This window comes from Rhinolophus sinicus, linkage group LG07, assembly GCF_036562045.2.
Source record: "Rhinolophus sinicus isolate RSC01 linkage group LG07, ASM3656204v1, whole genome shotgun sequence".
Classification (NCBI taxonomy): Eukaryota; Metazoa; Chordata; class Mammalia; order Chiroptera; family Rhinolophidae; genus Rhinolophus; species Rhinolophus sinicus.
In genome coordinates, this window is record NC_133757.1 from 10,005,973 (window position 1) to 10,021,468 (window position 15,496).

The 15,496-nt window shown below is 50.4% G+C and overlaps 2 protein-coding genes across 2 annotated transcripts in view; one reads left to right on the forward strand and one right to left on the reverse strand.

The window, feature by feature from the left end:
- Positions 1–2,246: 2,246 nt before the first annotated feature.
- NANOS1 (nanos C2HC-type zinc finger 1) lies at positions 2,247–4,938 on the reverse strand. Its single transcript, XM_019725264.2, has one exon. It carries the CDS (start codon positions 4,650–4,652, stop codon positions 3,789–3,791), a length of 864 nt encoding a protein of 287 aa, XP_019580823.1. The 5' UTR covers positions 4,653–4,938; the 3' UTR covers positions 2,247–3,788.
- CACUL1 (CDK2 associated cullin domain 1) overlaps positions 4,375–15,496 on the forward strand; it is a 227,285-nt gene continuing 216,163 nt past the window's right edge. The window contains exons 1-3 of the mRNA XM_074338983.1: positions 4,375–4,514; positions 7,551–7,656; positions 8,528–8,659. The gene's annotated coding sequence lies outside the window, so the exon portion shown is untranslated. The remainder of the gene's footprint in view (positions 4,515–7,550; positions 7,657–8,527; positions 8,660–15,496) is intronic.

Genomic DNA, 15,496 nt, shown 5'->3' on the forward strand with positions numbered 1-15,496 from the left:
TACTAGAGGGGGACTGTCCTGTGACATCACAGGCTCCAGTGGACAGTTCATGTAAGAGGGTTCGTTTAGATGCATGTCTGCTGATCAGGTTCCCAGGCTCGTCTGCAAGCCCACCCTTCCTGTCAGGACCCCTTGGTAGGCCAAGTGCAGCGCACAAGATAAGAAGAAGGGTCTGCTGCTGCTTGGTGGGCCTGATCTTAGGTTTCCATTCTCAGGGCTTAGCCACGTCCCCCACTCCTGACCCCCCATTTATTCACAGGTGTCAAGGGAAAGCTGCCCAACCTACTCACGCGCAGAGGTCTTCATGTTCCCAGTGACTACTTCATTTTTCTTTTTTTTTTTTTTTAAAGATTTTATTGGGGAAAGGGAACAGGACTTTGTTGGGGAACAGTGTGTACTTCCAGGCCTTTTTTCCAAGTTGTTGTCCTTTCAGTCTTAGTTGTGGAGGATGCAGCTCAGCTCCAGGTCCGGTTTGCCTGTCGCTAGTTGTAGGGGCGCAGCCCACCATTCCTTGCGGGAGTCGAACCGGCAACCTGGTGGTTGAGAGCCCACGCTCCAACCAACTGAGCCATCTGGGAGCTCAGCGGCAGCTCAGCTCAAGGTGCCCTGTTCAATCTTAGTTGCAGGGGGCTGAGCCCACCATCCCTTGCAGGACTCGAGGAATTAAACTGGCAACCTTGTGGTTGAGAGCCCACTGGCCCATGTGGGAATCGAACCTGCAGCCTTCGGAGGTAGGAGCATGGCGCTCTAACCGCCTGAGCCACCGGGCCGGCCCAACTACTTCATTTTTAAACTAGAATACCATTTCTGTTAATACAGGTGGATGTGGGGGTGGAGACAGTGGCCAGGAGAAGGTTGGCCTCTGTATGTGTGGCATATTTTTACGCCAAGGACTACCTGTTTTTTATTACCAAAGACACTTTGATTTATCATTTCACAAGGCTAATTGACATTTGGGACACTACGGAAGGACTGTTTCTCAGGTGTCCAAGAGCAGACTGGAAAGTTACGCTAACACTGCAACTTTCGTTTTCTTTCCCTTCAAGTATACATGTATTTGTGGTATTTTAAAACATGTAATTTTGGCTAATAAATCTGTGCCAAAAGTTGTAATCAAAGTAATTCTGCAGCTTCCAAAAAGGACTTCACAAGGAAAATCAAAATTCAAAGACATTAAAAGCCGCTGGAAATGTCTACAGAAAAGGACCAGCCGGTCAAGGCAGTCGCAGCTCAAGTCGTGTATCCATATGAGTACGTCATTTTGTTTGTAGCCAAATACACTGCATGTTCTTAATAAGAATGTTTTCACACTGATTTTATAAACTTTGAACAATTGGAAGGTTGCTTTTAAATGTATGAGTGACTAGTATACTTTTCGTAACAGATCTCTGGAAAATTAGTTAACAGCAGTAATAGTCTCTGTTCATGCTTTAACTTCCAGTATTTTAATGTTAGCTGGAAAGCAGGCAAATGTGGAGGGTGTGACATGGGGTGCATTTTGAATAGATTAATATAGTGGTTACCTGACTAGTTGTGAGGTCTTCTGGATACCTTTCCCAACACTCTCCTGACTTCCAGACTTAAGTCAACTCCATGTTTAGGTCCATACCACCAAGGCATTCTCATATTGAAGATACATTAAAGTCACTTGCCTGAGACCTGGAAAGGGTCTATAATTGGGCTCTTTTTAAAAATACAAAGTAGCCGCCTGCCTAGTCCTGGTCTGACGAATGAATGCATTAATCTGTTTTATAGGGACCCTTGAAAAGGTAGAACAGCAGTAGAAGAGGTAAATTCATACTGTCCTGAATGCTACGCAAAAAGCAACTAATTTAAGGCTGGTATGTTTTCTAGCAAAAACAACAGAATAAGTATATGGCTTTATTAAGCTACTTGAGTTTAGGCCCCGTCAAATCTGCACTTGTATGGCCTGGCACTAAAGTAGAGGAGTGGATTCTTTTTTCCCTGCCTAGAAACCCTGTGCCTGTCCCCCTCCTCGTTTCCATGCCCCTTTCTTGAACAAAAAGGCTCACAAGCCATCCAATGTTATTTACACCAGCCTCTCACACCTTCAAAGGAGTGTTCACACCATTCTGCTGTGGAGGAAGTTAGCTGTTTAACATGAGAGCAGTCTAACCTCTCATAACCTAATCTACTGGAATCTTTATATACTTAGAATAAATCTCTTGCTAGTATTTTCAGACAATGATGCATTTTGTTTTAGGTGAGTTCATCTTAATCTCCAGTTTTGCCTTTTTTTTTTTTTAATTTTATTGGAGAATAGTGTGTGTCTCCAGGGCCCATCAGTTCCAAGTTGTCATTCAATCTAGTTGTGGAGGGCACAGCTCAATGGCCCATGTGGGAATCGAACTGCCAACCCTGTTCAGAGCTCGTGCTCTGAGCCATCCGGCCGCCCCTTGCCTCTGGTCTTGATCTAGCTACGTGCCATGGTGTGGCATTCAGCCTGGTGAATTTAAAAATAAGGGGGGGGGGAGATAAAGTAGGAGTTAAGAACCTTTGCCTAAGGATCAGGTTTCATCTCGTTTATGATAACTGGTGGGGTTCCAGAAACAGACTGGGGCCTTCCTGTGGGAAAGGGAATATGAGGGAGGTGGTGGTCCTTGTGTCCCAGTCCCTGCTCCACAATTAGTATTTATTTTGGTTTGAGCAGTGCCTGTGCCTAAAGCCCGACAGCCCAGAGTGGAACCTTCTTGAACACAGGTTATTATTATTAACCTAGAGTGCAAAGCATTCCATCTTCCATTTAGAGAGGCAACAGCTGGAATGAGCTTTCACAATTTAGGAACTCTGAAATTGAACAATTCAGGGTCAATGCTGCTGCCTCCTGACATTAAGATAAGTGTTTTTAAAGAATTGGAAATGGGGGTGGGGTGGGGTGTGGTGGGTACATAGACAAAAGGCTAAGTAGCAAAGTTATAGGCAAGATTAATGAATTCATATACTGTTACTGTATAAATACACAAGTTTTTTAAACAGCACCATTTCCAAGTGTATACACAATATGATTATAACTTGGCACAATTTTTAAAGGTGGAAAACGCTAGTTGCTACTTTAGTAATAAAAGATCTGGTACATAAAAGGATAAGGAGCCGTACTCTACCTGCTACAGATTGTGCATTTTCCACCTCCAGCTAGGACGAACAAGCCACAGGGAGGGAATACCCACCCAAATTAACACTGGAAAGGTTACTAAACCTCCACTTCCCAACACAGTGATGCCACCAGGGGCTCGCTTCACCTGGAATTAGATAACTGGTTAAGGACAACTAAGAAATATTGTTTCAAACAATAAAATAGTCATTTTGCCGCCGACATTCCGTAAAATCGCCAGTTCTAAGTTCAATTAAGAGGCTTTTAAAAAAATATTCTAGACCTAGTAAAGTGCCTCTGTTCATAAAATTAAACATACAAGATTAGATTGAGACAATTTCATACTGATGATGTGCACCTAAAGTAGGTCGACGTTTACAGTAAATAAACAGCGTCTCAAAGTTGCCATATTTCAGTTGGAAAACACACAGCCTTCACCGTTTGGGTGTGCACACCCTAGAAACTAAACAAATCAAGATTTTAGCGTCTAGTCTCGACCGCCCTTTGACAAAGTACTTGGAACGGCCGGCTTGCTTTGAAAAAACCAATACATCCCAAGTTGGACCAACGGCCGAGCTCCACGCCTCCCCAACAGCGAGGAAGAGATGGTGTGCAGACCAAAAAGGAGCGTGGGCAGGCGGTGACCCCGGTGGCGTCAGGTGGCAGCAGGCCGAGCTCAGCGCAGCTTCTTGCCCTGAAGGCCGTCCCTGGCGCTGCGTGGGGGAGGCCGCGCGGCGGGCGGCGGCGGCACTTTGGAGAGCGGGCAGTACTTGATGGTGTGCGCGTTGTCACCGCTGGCGCCACACAGGGGACACGTATAGCGACGCAGCACGGGACACAGGACTCGCCCGTCGGGTCCCTTCAGGATGTGGGTGGTGTAGAGCGCCACAGCCTCCTTGTTGTTCCGGCAGAACACGCACACCTGCAGCTCCGGCTTGAGCAACCGGGCGGCTGCAGCCCCGGAGGCGGCGTGCAGCCGGGGCTCGGCCGCCCACGCCGGGGCCCGCTCCTCGCGCGGCGCCAACTCGGCCGTGGCGGTAGCGGCGGGCGCGCAGCCCAGCAGCACGGCTGCGGCGCGGCCAGCGAACGGGCTCAGCTCTGCGAAGCGCTCCTCCAGCAGCCCAGCCTCAGTGGGGCCCGCGCAGAGCTCCAGCGCGCGCAAGTCCAGCGCGCCCCCCAGGTAGCGGGCCCCAGTCCCCGGCTCGTCGCTGTCGTCGTCTTCGTCCTCGTCGTAGTCCGGCGGCCCCAGCGCCGGCCCTAGCGCCCCGGGCCCGGTCCCCGAGTGGGGAGAGCAACAAGACGAGGAAGACGAAGACGGTGGGGAGCCGCCGTCTCCGCCGCTGGCGCAGCCGAAGCGCTGCTCGCTGTCCACCGCCTTGGTGATGAGCGTGGCGAGCCCCAGGTAGTCATTCCACGAGCTGAAGGGCTGCGGGTGCGCCGGGCCCTGGGCGCTCACGTAGCGGGCGTTGGGCACGAGCGCCATGGGCGCGGGGGCGCGGCCGCGGCGGGGCGAGTGGGGAGCCCAGTGGAAAGCCTCCATGGGCGGGCTGCAGACCGCGCGCGCCGCCTCCCCGCCGCCGCCGGCGCGGGCCGGACGGAAGGGACGCGCCGAGCCTGTCCGCCGGCCTGCCGCGGGGTGGGGCCGCCTCGCCGCCTTTTATCGGGCCCCGATCCTCCCCGCCCCCCGGCCTCGCTGCTGCGGCCCTGCCCCCTGTGCTTCCTCGCCCGGGCCACCTCACCCGTGCCCCGGACGGAGGCGGAGCAGAGGCGGGCGGGCGAGCAATGCGCGCTCTCCACTCGAGCCCGCGCAGCTCCTGCGCCCCGCGCGCTGCGCCAGCCTAGCCAGCAGCCGGGAGGCTTTCATTCTGGGAGGGGGCGAGCGAGGCGCCGCCACGGGCCCCGGCGCTAATTGGCTGCCAACCAGTGCCCCCTGCGCCATGGGCGCCGCTCCGGACGCTGATTGGTGCAGCGGAGGTAGGGGGCGTGCCCTGTCAGCGCAGCTGGGTGGGGAGGGGAAAGTAAAGGATGGGAGAGCCGGGGTGGGGCAGGCGCTGGGGCCGGCCTTTGCCTGAGCTCTGTGCCCTGGGTTTGAACAGGTGACCTGGGGCTCCTTTGGCCTGGTGGTGAGACTTAACCAAGGAGGGGGGTATGCATGGCGATTAGGGAAGGCCCCAAGGTTCACGCACGCACCTCCCAACCTTTAATGCCCCGGCCCCAAAGCCCCTTCTCGCCTCCTGCCTTCTCACCAGCATCAGCAAGAAAAACTGTGGGGAAGTAGGTAGGACTGGGCCCGATCTAAGGATGCTGTTTTAAAGTCAGAGCTGCTCAGTAATCAGGTAACTTCAGTTTGTACAGCGCTTTGGAGAGATTTCCACTGGATGAAATCCTCGCACAAACCTCTGAGGTTCACAGAGGTTGTGGTTCTCGCCGTACTAAGTAGTGGAAGGACGCAGCACTTTCGCACAGTACACAGCGGCCTCCCAACAGGTGTTCAGAGACTGGGTGGATGTAAGCTGCTGACTTAGGTGGGAATGGGGATTGGGCCAGAAAACCTTCCAGCCCTAGGACTGGGGTGTGTGCGTGTGTCTGTGCGTGAAGCTCTCCTCCTTCAGCTATCACAATCTGGGGTGTATGTGCAGTTTGAAAAACCAAAGCATATTCAGCATCATAATTTAATACTTTGAAATAGGTACAATAGTTTTGTAAAACTAATGGGAAAAAATCAGAAGATTTTTGATTAGAAAGAGGCAAGTTGGTCATGCCCTTCCTAGGAGAAGGGGCAACATTTTCGTTTGTTTTCATGGGAAGTAGGTAAGTTTTAGGTACTAGATAGGGTCTTTGTAGGGTACTGTGGGACTTCGAACATGGCTCTTCAGGTGGCGGGTCTTCCCCCCCTCCTATTGAAACCGGAAGCCAGGTGGCTGGTGCTGGAGGTCCTCAATAGGTGTGAGGCCATGCTCACAGGTCTGGCTGTGCCCCACAGGTTTAGAATGGCCCGGCAGAGGATGACCAGAAACTAGTGCTGGCATCGGTTAACGTTAGATTGAACGAGAGAATCAGAATGTCAGCAGTGGAAGGGATCTCTGGGATCAGGGATCAGTCAATCTAATCTTACTTTACAGGAAGAAGAAAATGAGACTCAGAGAGGGACTTCTTTAAGGTCACATGGTGAATATGTACCAGCCAGAACTAGGACCTGGGCCCCAGCATGCCTACTTTGGTGGCCTTCCTGCTATACCACGGACCCCAAAGGGATTTCAGACTATGAGTCTGTGTGTGCAGCAGCAAAAATCAAGTGTAGAACACAGGACACTGGAAGAAGAGAAGTGAGTTGGGGCCATGCCTTTGCTTAGGCCCGCACCCTCAGGTGCAGTGCAGGGTCCAGGCGGCAGGCGCAGGGAAGCACAAGAGGCAGTAATGTGATGCCTCTTCCGGCCACCTGTCCGTGGGAAGGGTTGTAGATGTGTTTTTCCAGTCTCTTCCTCACCTCCTCCCTAATGGTTGATTTAGGTCCTGAAACCAGGCAGTAATATTCTGCACTTGCCAACCCAGTTCCTTTTTCAAGTTTGTGTTGGCGCTCAAGTGAAAAAGTCATTCCTTTATTTCCTCCCCTTCTCCCACCAAAAATAAATAAAAGAGCCCGAGTGGCTTGGGGCTCTTGCCGAAGCGTGGCAGGTTTGCTGACACAACTCTGAGCTCTTACCACGAGAACGAGGCCCCCAGACTGGTAGGAAGCTTATTATTCTATAAATGGAAAATTCCTCTCTGTTCGCGCAGCCCTGCAGCCTGCATGCTTTCAAGGTATGCAGACAGTTCAAGTTCTGAGGAGTGGGAGCTACCGTTCTGAGAAAAACTTCTGCAAGGAAAGTTTAAAATCGCCTGCTGTTGTGTCTGATCCCGCTTGGTCAGGCCAAAGAGAGGATGGCAAAAGAGTGAGGCCTCTCTCCTCTCCTACGTGATTGTGTGTGTGGTTTTATAAGGGGAATAAAAACTTTTAAGTGAATGTGAGTAAGAACAAACGCCTTGATTTGGAGCTGCAGGCTGGGTGGGTGGGTACCGACAATTGCTAGAAGATGCCCTGGAAAGTGGTGGAAGGGAGCTCGTGGGTCCTGGGGGTCTGGCTGCGTTCTGTTTCCACAGGCTGTTGACCTTGCCCACTGTCTAATGCCAGTAGGTGTTTGACCCAGAAAGAATATTTGGAAGTGGAGCCAAAAGTGCATGAAGGCCTTTGTCACGTGCTCACCTCAGTGCACTGGGTGACCACAGGAAGGCCGGGGTGGGTGCCTGGTTCAGCTCTGGGTTAACTATAGTTACTTTTGTCGCCAAGCACAAGCCTCAGCCTGGCGGTGAGCTCTCTGGCTCTCGTTGAGGTGGAACTGACTTCAGAGATGTTCTTAGCACCTCCAAGGAAGTTGAAGTGCCTTTTGTTCCTTTCCAGAAGTCTGGAATGCAACAGAAATAGCCTGAGTGTGAAAGTGTCTTCAAGGGACACCTTTGGATTGGTGGAGGCAGGAAGACAGATCAGGACGGGCGTCATCTCAGAGGTGAGAGGGTGTTGCTCAGTTTCTCCTGGAATGGGCCTGCGTGGCACAGGCAGAAGGCTCTGGCAGGGTGGGTGCTGGGGAGGGCTGCTGGGCTCTTTGTCCCCACCTCTTCACGTGGCCCCCAGCCTGGGCCATTTCCTTTACTGGCAGCAGAACTGAACCAGGAGAGGCAACACACAGACCTCAGGCGTCTTGAGGCTCTTCAGAAACATGAGGTCAGCCCTGGGGAATGAGGCGGCTTGGCAGGTGTCCAGGCAGCTACAGAGATGCTGTTTGTCAGGCTCTGGGTTCCCGCTGACTCGCCTGCCAAGCTCTTTCGAGGGGCAGGAAGTGCTTTGGCTCCCCAGCCGTGGAGCTTGGAGGCGGGTGAAGCGTAGCTGGGCACATTGGGGGCTCTCTTCTGTAACAGTGTTGACTTGGTCATTATCATGCCTCTGGCCAAGCTCCGAGAGTCCTGAGGACAGTCTCCTGCCCTCTGAGGGCTTACAGTCAGCCATGGTTGGTTGACAGGCACAAGGAGGTGACGTGGTAAGAGCTTGCCAGGCCGGTGGCCAGTTTTCTTCCTGGCCCTTCTGCAAAGTCGTTTGTGGCCTTGGACGACAGACGTAACCACTCTGGGCCCCAGCTCCTTCCTGTGATCAGTGAGGGGCTCATCGTGTGAAGTGACGGCCACTTTTCCGTTCTTGCTTACTTATTCTTGTTCTCTCGGCCTCAGGGATGAGCTGTGACAGGTGGAAGCCAGCAGAAACATCCCATTTCCCCCGGGCAAGATTGGGTTAGCTGCAATATAAGGGGACTTCTGTGAAGAGGACTCTGGGAGGGAGTTTGCTGTCTATTGAAAAAGGGCCTCACTTCTTCTGGACACCGGCAGGTTCTGGAGCTGAGGCCACGCTGAGGGCCAAATCTTAAGGACAAAAAGCTGACACACTGGTGATGGCTGACCAGAAAAGTGATTAAAAAAAAGCAATATTTTTGTTGCTGACCCGGTGACCTGTTACACAAGGTAAGTAAACGTCTTTGTTGTTTCAGCCACTGGGAGTTGGGTATTCTTTTACTTGCAGCTGAATTTATTCTAACTGAAACGTAGTAATAAGAAAAAAATGCATTTGGTAATTCTGTCAAAAGGGTTGGATACAATATTCTGGCCAGATGGAGGTGACAACCAGGTCAGAATTGTGTGTGTGTGTGGACAGAGCAGGAAGCAAGTCAGAGAACTGAGAACAGGTTTTGTCAGGCCCCTCCTCTCACCGCCCCTCCCCCCACCCCCCCACCTTGTGCTGAAGCCTCCCAGGTGATAGTAATGCCAGTGACACCACATCGTCAGACCAGGTGCTTTAGAGCTCAGCTGGCTAGCGCGGCGGCCACGTCGGGCAGGTACCGTGATTGCCTCGTGTTACAGATGGGGGAAGGCCGTGCAGCTCACACGCAGCAGGGCTCAGATTGAAACCTGGGTCCTTTCACTGCAAAGCTGGGCCAGTGCCTACTGGATGCCCCTGGTCAGCCTCTGGCCATGGGGCTTCTGGGGACACATGGGCGGGGCCAGTGGAAGCACAGGGGGCAGGGGCAGGAGGAGAGAGCACAGGGAGCTACCTGGGACAAAACTGGGTGCATTGCACCCTGTGTCTGATTGCCCCCTAAACAAAACCAATGCCATGTCAAAGCAGTCTGGATTTTTCTATTTATCCAGGAGTGGGCACTTTGGTACATGAGTAACCCTTTCTCTCTATAACGTACCCTCCCTCCCCCCGGGAGTGTGGTTTGCTTTTAGAAATCTGGATTGTCCCCATTTCGTTGAAATGCCTGGAAGCTGACAGCCTGAAGGGCAGATGTCCCCAGGCTGATGGTGCTGATAATAATAATAATAATAATAATAATAATAAATAATAATAATAATGACAACAACAGTAGCTCTCAGGTTTGGAGCTCGTACAAGATACTCGGCAAGAACTCATATTATTTCTTAGATTCTTCCAGCAGTCCTACAATGATACCCATTTCACAAAAAAGAAGTGAAATTTGGGGAGGCAAAAAGAGTATACCCAACATCTCCTGGCTAGTGAGTGGGTGGGGTTTCTCCAAGGCCTGTGCTGTGAGCCACCATACTTCCTTGGCCATCTCCTGGCCCGTGGACATTCATTCCGTTAGAATTCACTGGGTTCTGCCTCCCACCTCCTCACGTGCTTTGCTGAATAGGACCATCAACCTTCTCTTACTCATCTTCAACTCCTGCTGTCTGCAAGGGGAGAGGAATAAAAGCAGGGGCCCCTAGTGGGGCTGTTACACATAAAATGGTGAACTATGAGGTCAAGGTTGTTCTCCAGTGGGCGTGAGGGCTGGTTTTGGGGAGGGGAGAAGATGAGGTCAGTGAAGGGGGTGAGACCCGACTGCCAAGCAGGGCTGCTGTGTACAGTTCTGCAGGTTGTGCACTGCACAAGGGCTTCGCATCTGAAGGCAGAAGCCTTTAACTTCATAGATCTGGTAATACATACGCAAGTGAATCTATGACAGTTTTCTGGCAGATCTGGAGTGTCTTTTTCTAATGAAGTTAGTATATTATGGCAACTTTCTGACAGACGGGAAAAGATGTCTGATGGATGAAGTGCCTTTTCCCAGAATGCCTGCAGCTGTGGCTCTGGCCAGAGGTGTGAAATGCTAAGCTTCTTGAAAGCAGGCCTCAAGTTTGCCATTAGCCAGGTGCCCACGGGCCTTCCTAAAGCTTTGAGTGCGGATGTCTTCCTAATTGAGCTGCTCAGGCAGGGGCTGGGTACAGCAATGACGGGTGGATCAGCTGCTCCGTTGGGATGAACATTTTCAAGAGCGCTCCTCATTGTAGACATCTCCTGGTCTTACGTGTTCCTAGCGGTCCTGAGTTCCCTAGGGATGTCTTGTACCCTGACGGAGCCTGACCCTGATGGTTTTGAGTTGGCAGCAGTGCCTGTCCTGGGGCTCGTGTGGCTTAGTGACCAGAAAGAAGGCAGGGTGGTGGCCTAGGCTGGAACACATTGAGCAGCCTTGAACATTTCCCTTCTCTGCACCTCAGATTCCTCTCATTGAAAGTAATTGGATGGCCGACATGTTTTCTTGGCTCTTTCCAGTTCTACAGTTTATTTGTTCACCCTCAAAGCCTGGGACTAAGACTGCCCTTCTCCTGAGCCCCACGAGCTTACACTCTAATTGGGCAGACAAGCAAACAGGTGACGATGCTTTGGTGGGAGGCATATTGGTTTTCTATGGCTGCTCTAACAAATTACCACCAATGCAGCGGCTTAAAACAACACACACTTATTTTCTTGCTGTCCTGAAGGTCAGCAGTGGGTCCCCCTGGGCTAAAGTCAGCTGTCTGCAGGGCTGCCTTCCTTTCTGGAGGCTCCTCGCCTCTTCCAGTTTCGAGAGGCCGCCTGCATTCCTTTGGCTCACGGCCCCCCATCCTTCTTCAAAGCCAGCAACAGCCGGTTAGTCCTTCTTACCTTCTTATGTTGCCATCTCTCTGTTTTTTTCTTCTGTCTCCCTCTTCTACTTTCAGAGACCCTTGTGATAACGTGGTGCACACAATTCAGGATCACCTCCCTTTTTTAAAAGCAGCTGATCGGCAACCTTAATGCCATCTCCACCTTGAGTTTCCCTTTGCCATGTCCAGTGACATACTCACAGGTGTGTGTGGCCACTGTTCTGCCGACCACACTAGCTATGTGACCTTGGGCAGGTTATTCTCTTGAACCTCAGTTTCTTCATTTATTACAGGGTTTCTTAACCTCAGCACTACTGACATTTATTGACATAAAGAAAGAGAACTCTTTGTTCCGGGGCTGTCCTATACATTGCAGGATATTGAGCAGCGTCTTTGGCTTCTGTCTATTAGATGACAGTAGAAACCTCCCCCTTTCCCACAATGTTACGACCCAAAATGACTTCAGACTTGGTCATGTGTCCCTTGGGGGCAAAGTCGCCCCTGGTTGAGGACTGATTTATCGAATGGGTATATTTCTTACCTCATAGAGTGGTTACGAGGATCAGACACAAGCTTTAGCATAGTGACTGGTGCACAGCAAGGTCCCCTCAAGTGTTAGCTCTCTGCATTTTGCTTATCTGAATGCACATTACTGTTACAGTAATTAAAACAAAAGTATATTGGCAATACACTCTTAGCAGTTGGGCAATCGGCTTGAAGATGAAATTCCTACCCCCAAAGCCCAAAGATCTCTTTTCAATGGCAATATTACAAATAAATCTTAAGTACTCAAATAGTGGGTTGATCAAATAGTTCATTCCTATTCTGAAAAATTCTATAACAATTTAGACAAGGCTAATATTTTCTTTCATGTCTCCAACCCCCACCCTCTATCATTCCCTTTCCAGAGGTGACCCCTGAATGTGAGTGCTGTGAGTACAGGGACTTCATTTGTACTTTTCATCATTTTCTCTCCAGAGGTTGGAGTGGTGTAGACATTCTATTCATATTTGTTGAATGAATGAGTCAATGAGTGAGTTTAGTGTGTATTATTGCAGTTCTTTAAAAATTTTTGCTATGTAAATCTTAGTGGTTATTATTATACCCCCGTTCCGTAGTTTAGCAGCCACATGATCAAGTTACCTAACGTCACAGAACCTTAATAATTTTATCTGCAAAATGGGGCTAATACTATGACTGGCATGGGGTCTCTGTGAGGTATGCCAGGTCTTTGGCCATGCATTTACACGGGCACATGCACACTTTCCTTCAAGCTTAGTACATCTGAGATGCTATGTACTGTTCTGCAATTTGCTTTTTTCATTTAACACACCTTTGGAGCTTTCCAGGTCAGTGTATATAGAGCCTTCTTCTTTCAGCAGCTATGAAGATGAACCATGGTTTATTTAATGGTTGGTATTGAACTCCCTTCTCTCCTCCTGTGTCTGGCAGGTGCTCAGCAAACAAATGTCTTTGCTGAATCACTGGGCAAAGTGGTCCGCAGGCTGGAGGAGCCGGCTGATATTTCAGTTTCCATCAACTGTGCAAATCTTTGAGTCTTTTTGGTTTGAATGTGTCAGAGTCTGGTCTGCACATCTACCCGAGATTATTTTTAGCCTTTCTGGCCAGGGGATCAGCTGCTCTATGGAAACGTACACTTTGGGCCTGAGGCTTGTGGGCACGTGTTGCTTTCAGCAGGCGTTCACAGCTCTTGAAGATATGCCTGGGCCTGTGCTGGCCCTGGCTCAGAAGCAGATATGGTACCTTGAGTTCCTGATTCTTCAAGCAGGACGGGGGGGTCTCCTGGAGTTGGCTCCAGCCAATGGGTACTGGATACCAGGGGGTCCTGGGTCTTTTCCTGGTCCTGCTCAGGCTGTCTCTATGATGGTGGTTGGATGCTGATGGGACATCTAACGCTCTGGCCTCGGCCTCTGCCCCAGCCCTCCCTCAGCTCCAAGTGTGCTGAGTGTTCACGTTTTCATGCCTTTGCATAAGCTGTTTTCTCTGCCAGGAATACCCTTCCCTGATTCTTTCAGGTATTCAAGGCTCAGTCAAATGTCCCCTCTTTGGTGGCGCTTCCCCCTTTCCCACCTGGGAAGAGCTGGTCACTTTCTTCTCTGAGTGCCTAGGGACTTGATACCTGCTCCATCCTGGTCACCAGGTAGGGCTGCTACCTGTCTGCTCCCCTCACCAGATGGGGGGCTTCTGGAGGCAAGGAACCTTGGTGCCCTCCTCGTGCCTGGCATGTCATGGGACTTTGCAGATATCTGCTGGGGGAGGGAAGCTCAGTGACTGCAGAATAAAGACACTTTGAAACAGCAGGTGAACTGAGTGAGGCTACACAGGGGAGAACGAGCTGAGAAATCATGTGAGGAGGAAATACGGGCTGTCATAAAGAGGCCACTCAGCACTGACTCTCCTCAGATGATTCCCTCATCATCTTCAGAATGGTCCTTACAGGCTGGAGCCAGAAACCCGGAGCATCAGAGACTTTAATTCAACTCAGCTGAAATCTCTGTATTTTCTAGAAAAATACTAAAGAAGGATGGCAATCATTTCAGTGATATTTTAATTATATTATTTATAATATTATATATTATTATGATATTTTACATGTATCTAAACAACAAAGCCTCTCGGAGCACTCTCTAGGTTGGAAGTCATGTCAGATGAGCATAATATTGGTCACTTTTTGATGAGCACCTCCCCTGGTTTGTTCTGACCCCTAAAATCTCAGCTACCTGAGGTGAGGCTGAGAAGTGGGAAGTGAGTGAAAGGCCTTGGCTAACTATCTTAGAGTTCTACTGAAACATTTTTTTCTTTTTAACTGTGCAGAAGAGTCAGCTCCTCTCTAGAGACCTAATAACTCTTACTTTACATACGTTTGTAACAGGCTCCTTTATCTGGTTTCTCAGCTCAAACCATAAGGTGGTGGTGGTGGTATAGGAGGTTGAGGTGATGGGTTGAGCAAGGCCTGCTGAAAGCAGTGAGAAGCGGTAACTGAGACCCTGACGCTGAGGGAGGAGGCCAGCAAACTGTAAAACAGCTCTATTAGCACAGAGCCATTTAGCATTTGGACAAAAAACCCAACTTGCATCCAGTCACCTCTGTAGATATTACTGTATGATGGCAGGACACGATCATTTGGTAATGTTAATTCTGAATTGTTGGGAAAATATTAAATTTCAGTTTCTCTGTTCTGAACGAGGCAGGAAATGCATAGTGCGGTTTAGAAAATGATTAACACATAGTTTGGTTTTTGGAGTGTCTGTCGGGTACCTACGTTCACTTTATGTGAGATTTCTCCTTTCTCAAAACCAACAGGCAGATAATAGTGGTGGGTAATGTGTCCAGCACTGGCTAAGAGTTCTACCCCATTACCTCATTTAATCTCCAACAACCCAGGGAGGTGGGTATTATGGGTAATCCCGTTTTATAGATGTGAAGGGTGAGGCTCGGGTGTGGGGTTGGAGTGCAACACAAGGTCGCAAAGCTAGCAAGAGCGCGAAGGGACTTTGAACCCAGGTTAATAGACTCCAAAGCCAACGCTCTTAACCCATCAGCCCTCCTCTGAGGTGATTTTCCTCTCTTGCCTCAACAGACTGCAGCCCTGTTGGGTGTGTCTCCTGCTGTCCTTTAATCTCTTCGCTTCTCCCAGCTCCCTGGGAAGGTTCAAGGTGACAGAGTTGCCTCCCAGGAGGCTGGATGCATTGTCAGGGCCCCTGATGTCCACTACTGTGACATTTGCTAATGAATAGCTTGCTTCCTGGAACCAAAGAGCATTTATCTTCTAGCCACAGGAACACACACCACATGTCCCCTGACAGCCCCAAAATGAATCCTGACTGTCTGGATATGCTCAGGGTGTACCCACGGACTTGGGTTGAACTGGCCACACCTTATCTCTCAGCCAGAGGTAAAATCTAGGGCCATCTCTCTGCATAGTGATGGGGCCCAGCTGGGGGACAAGAGGTCGCAGTTCCTGGGAGGCAGGGTCCAGGGTCCTGGCCAGGAAGGCAGGGTGGCTGCACGGCGGGTTGCTCTGAGGTTGACGGTGTGTGAGCCCCGGATCTGCTGGGGGAGTCCAAGACTCGATCACACCACCTCCCCTTCCCTAGCTGCTGCTTCAGGCCCCCATGGTTGAACACAAGTGTCACCTTCAGAAGAGAACTCACCATACAGCAGCGTCATGGGCTGGGAAGGGCCCTGAGTGAGATGGAGCTGGGGGGGCTTTCTGACCCACCAGCATCTTACGAGCTGTTTCCCTCCTCCAGACCTCAGATTCCTCATCGTTAAATAAAAGGGTACATGGAGTAATGTTACTACATATCACGCTTTACAAGGTCACTGAACAGTATGACCTTCCCCCTTTTGTTAAAGGAAAATTTGGAA

Bases quoted from the DNA above. Each gene is read 5' to 3' on its own strand.
- NANOS1 (XM_019725264.2), bottom strand. From the start codon at position 4,652: ATGGAGGCTTTCCACTGGGCTCCCCACTCGCCCCGCCGCGGCCGCGCC.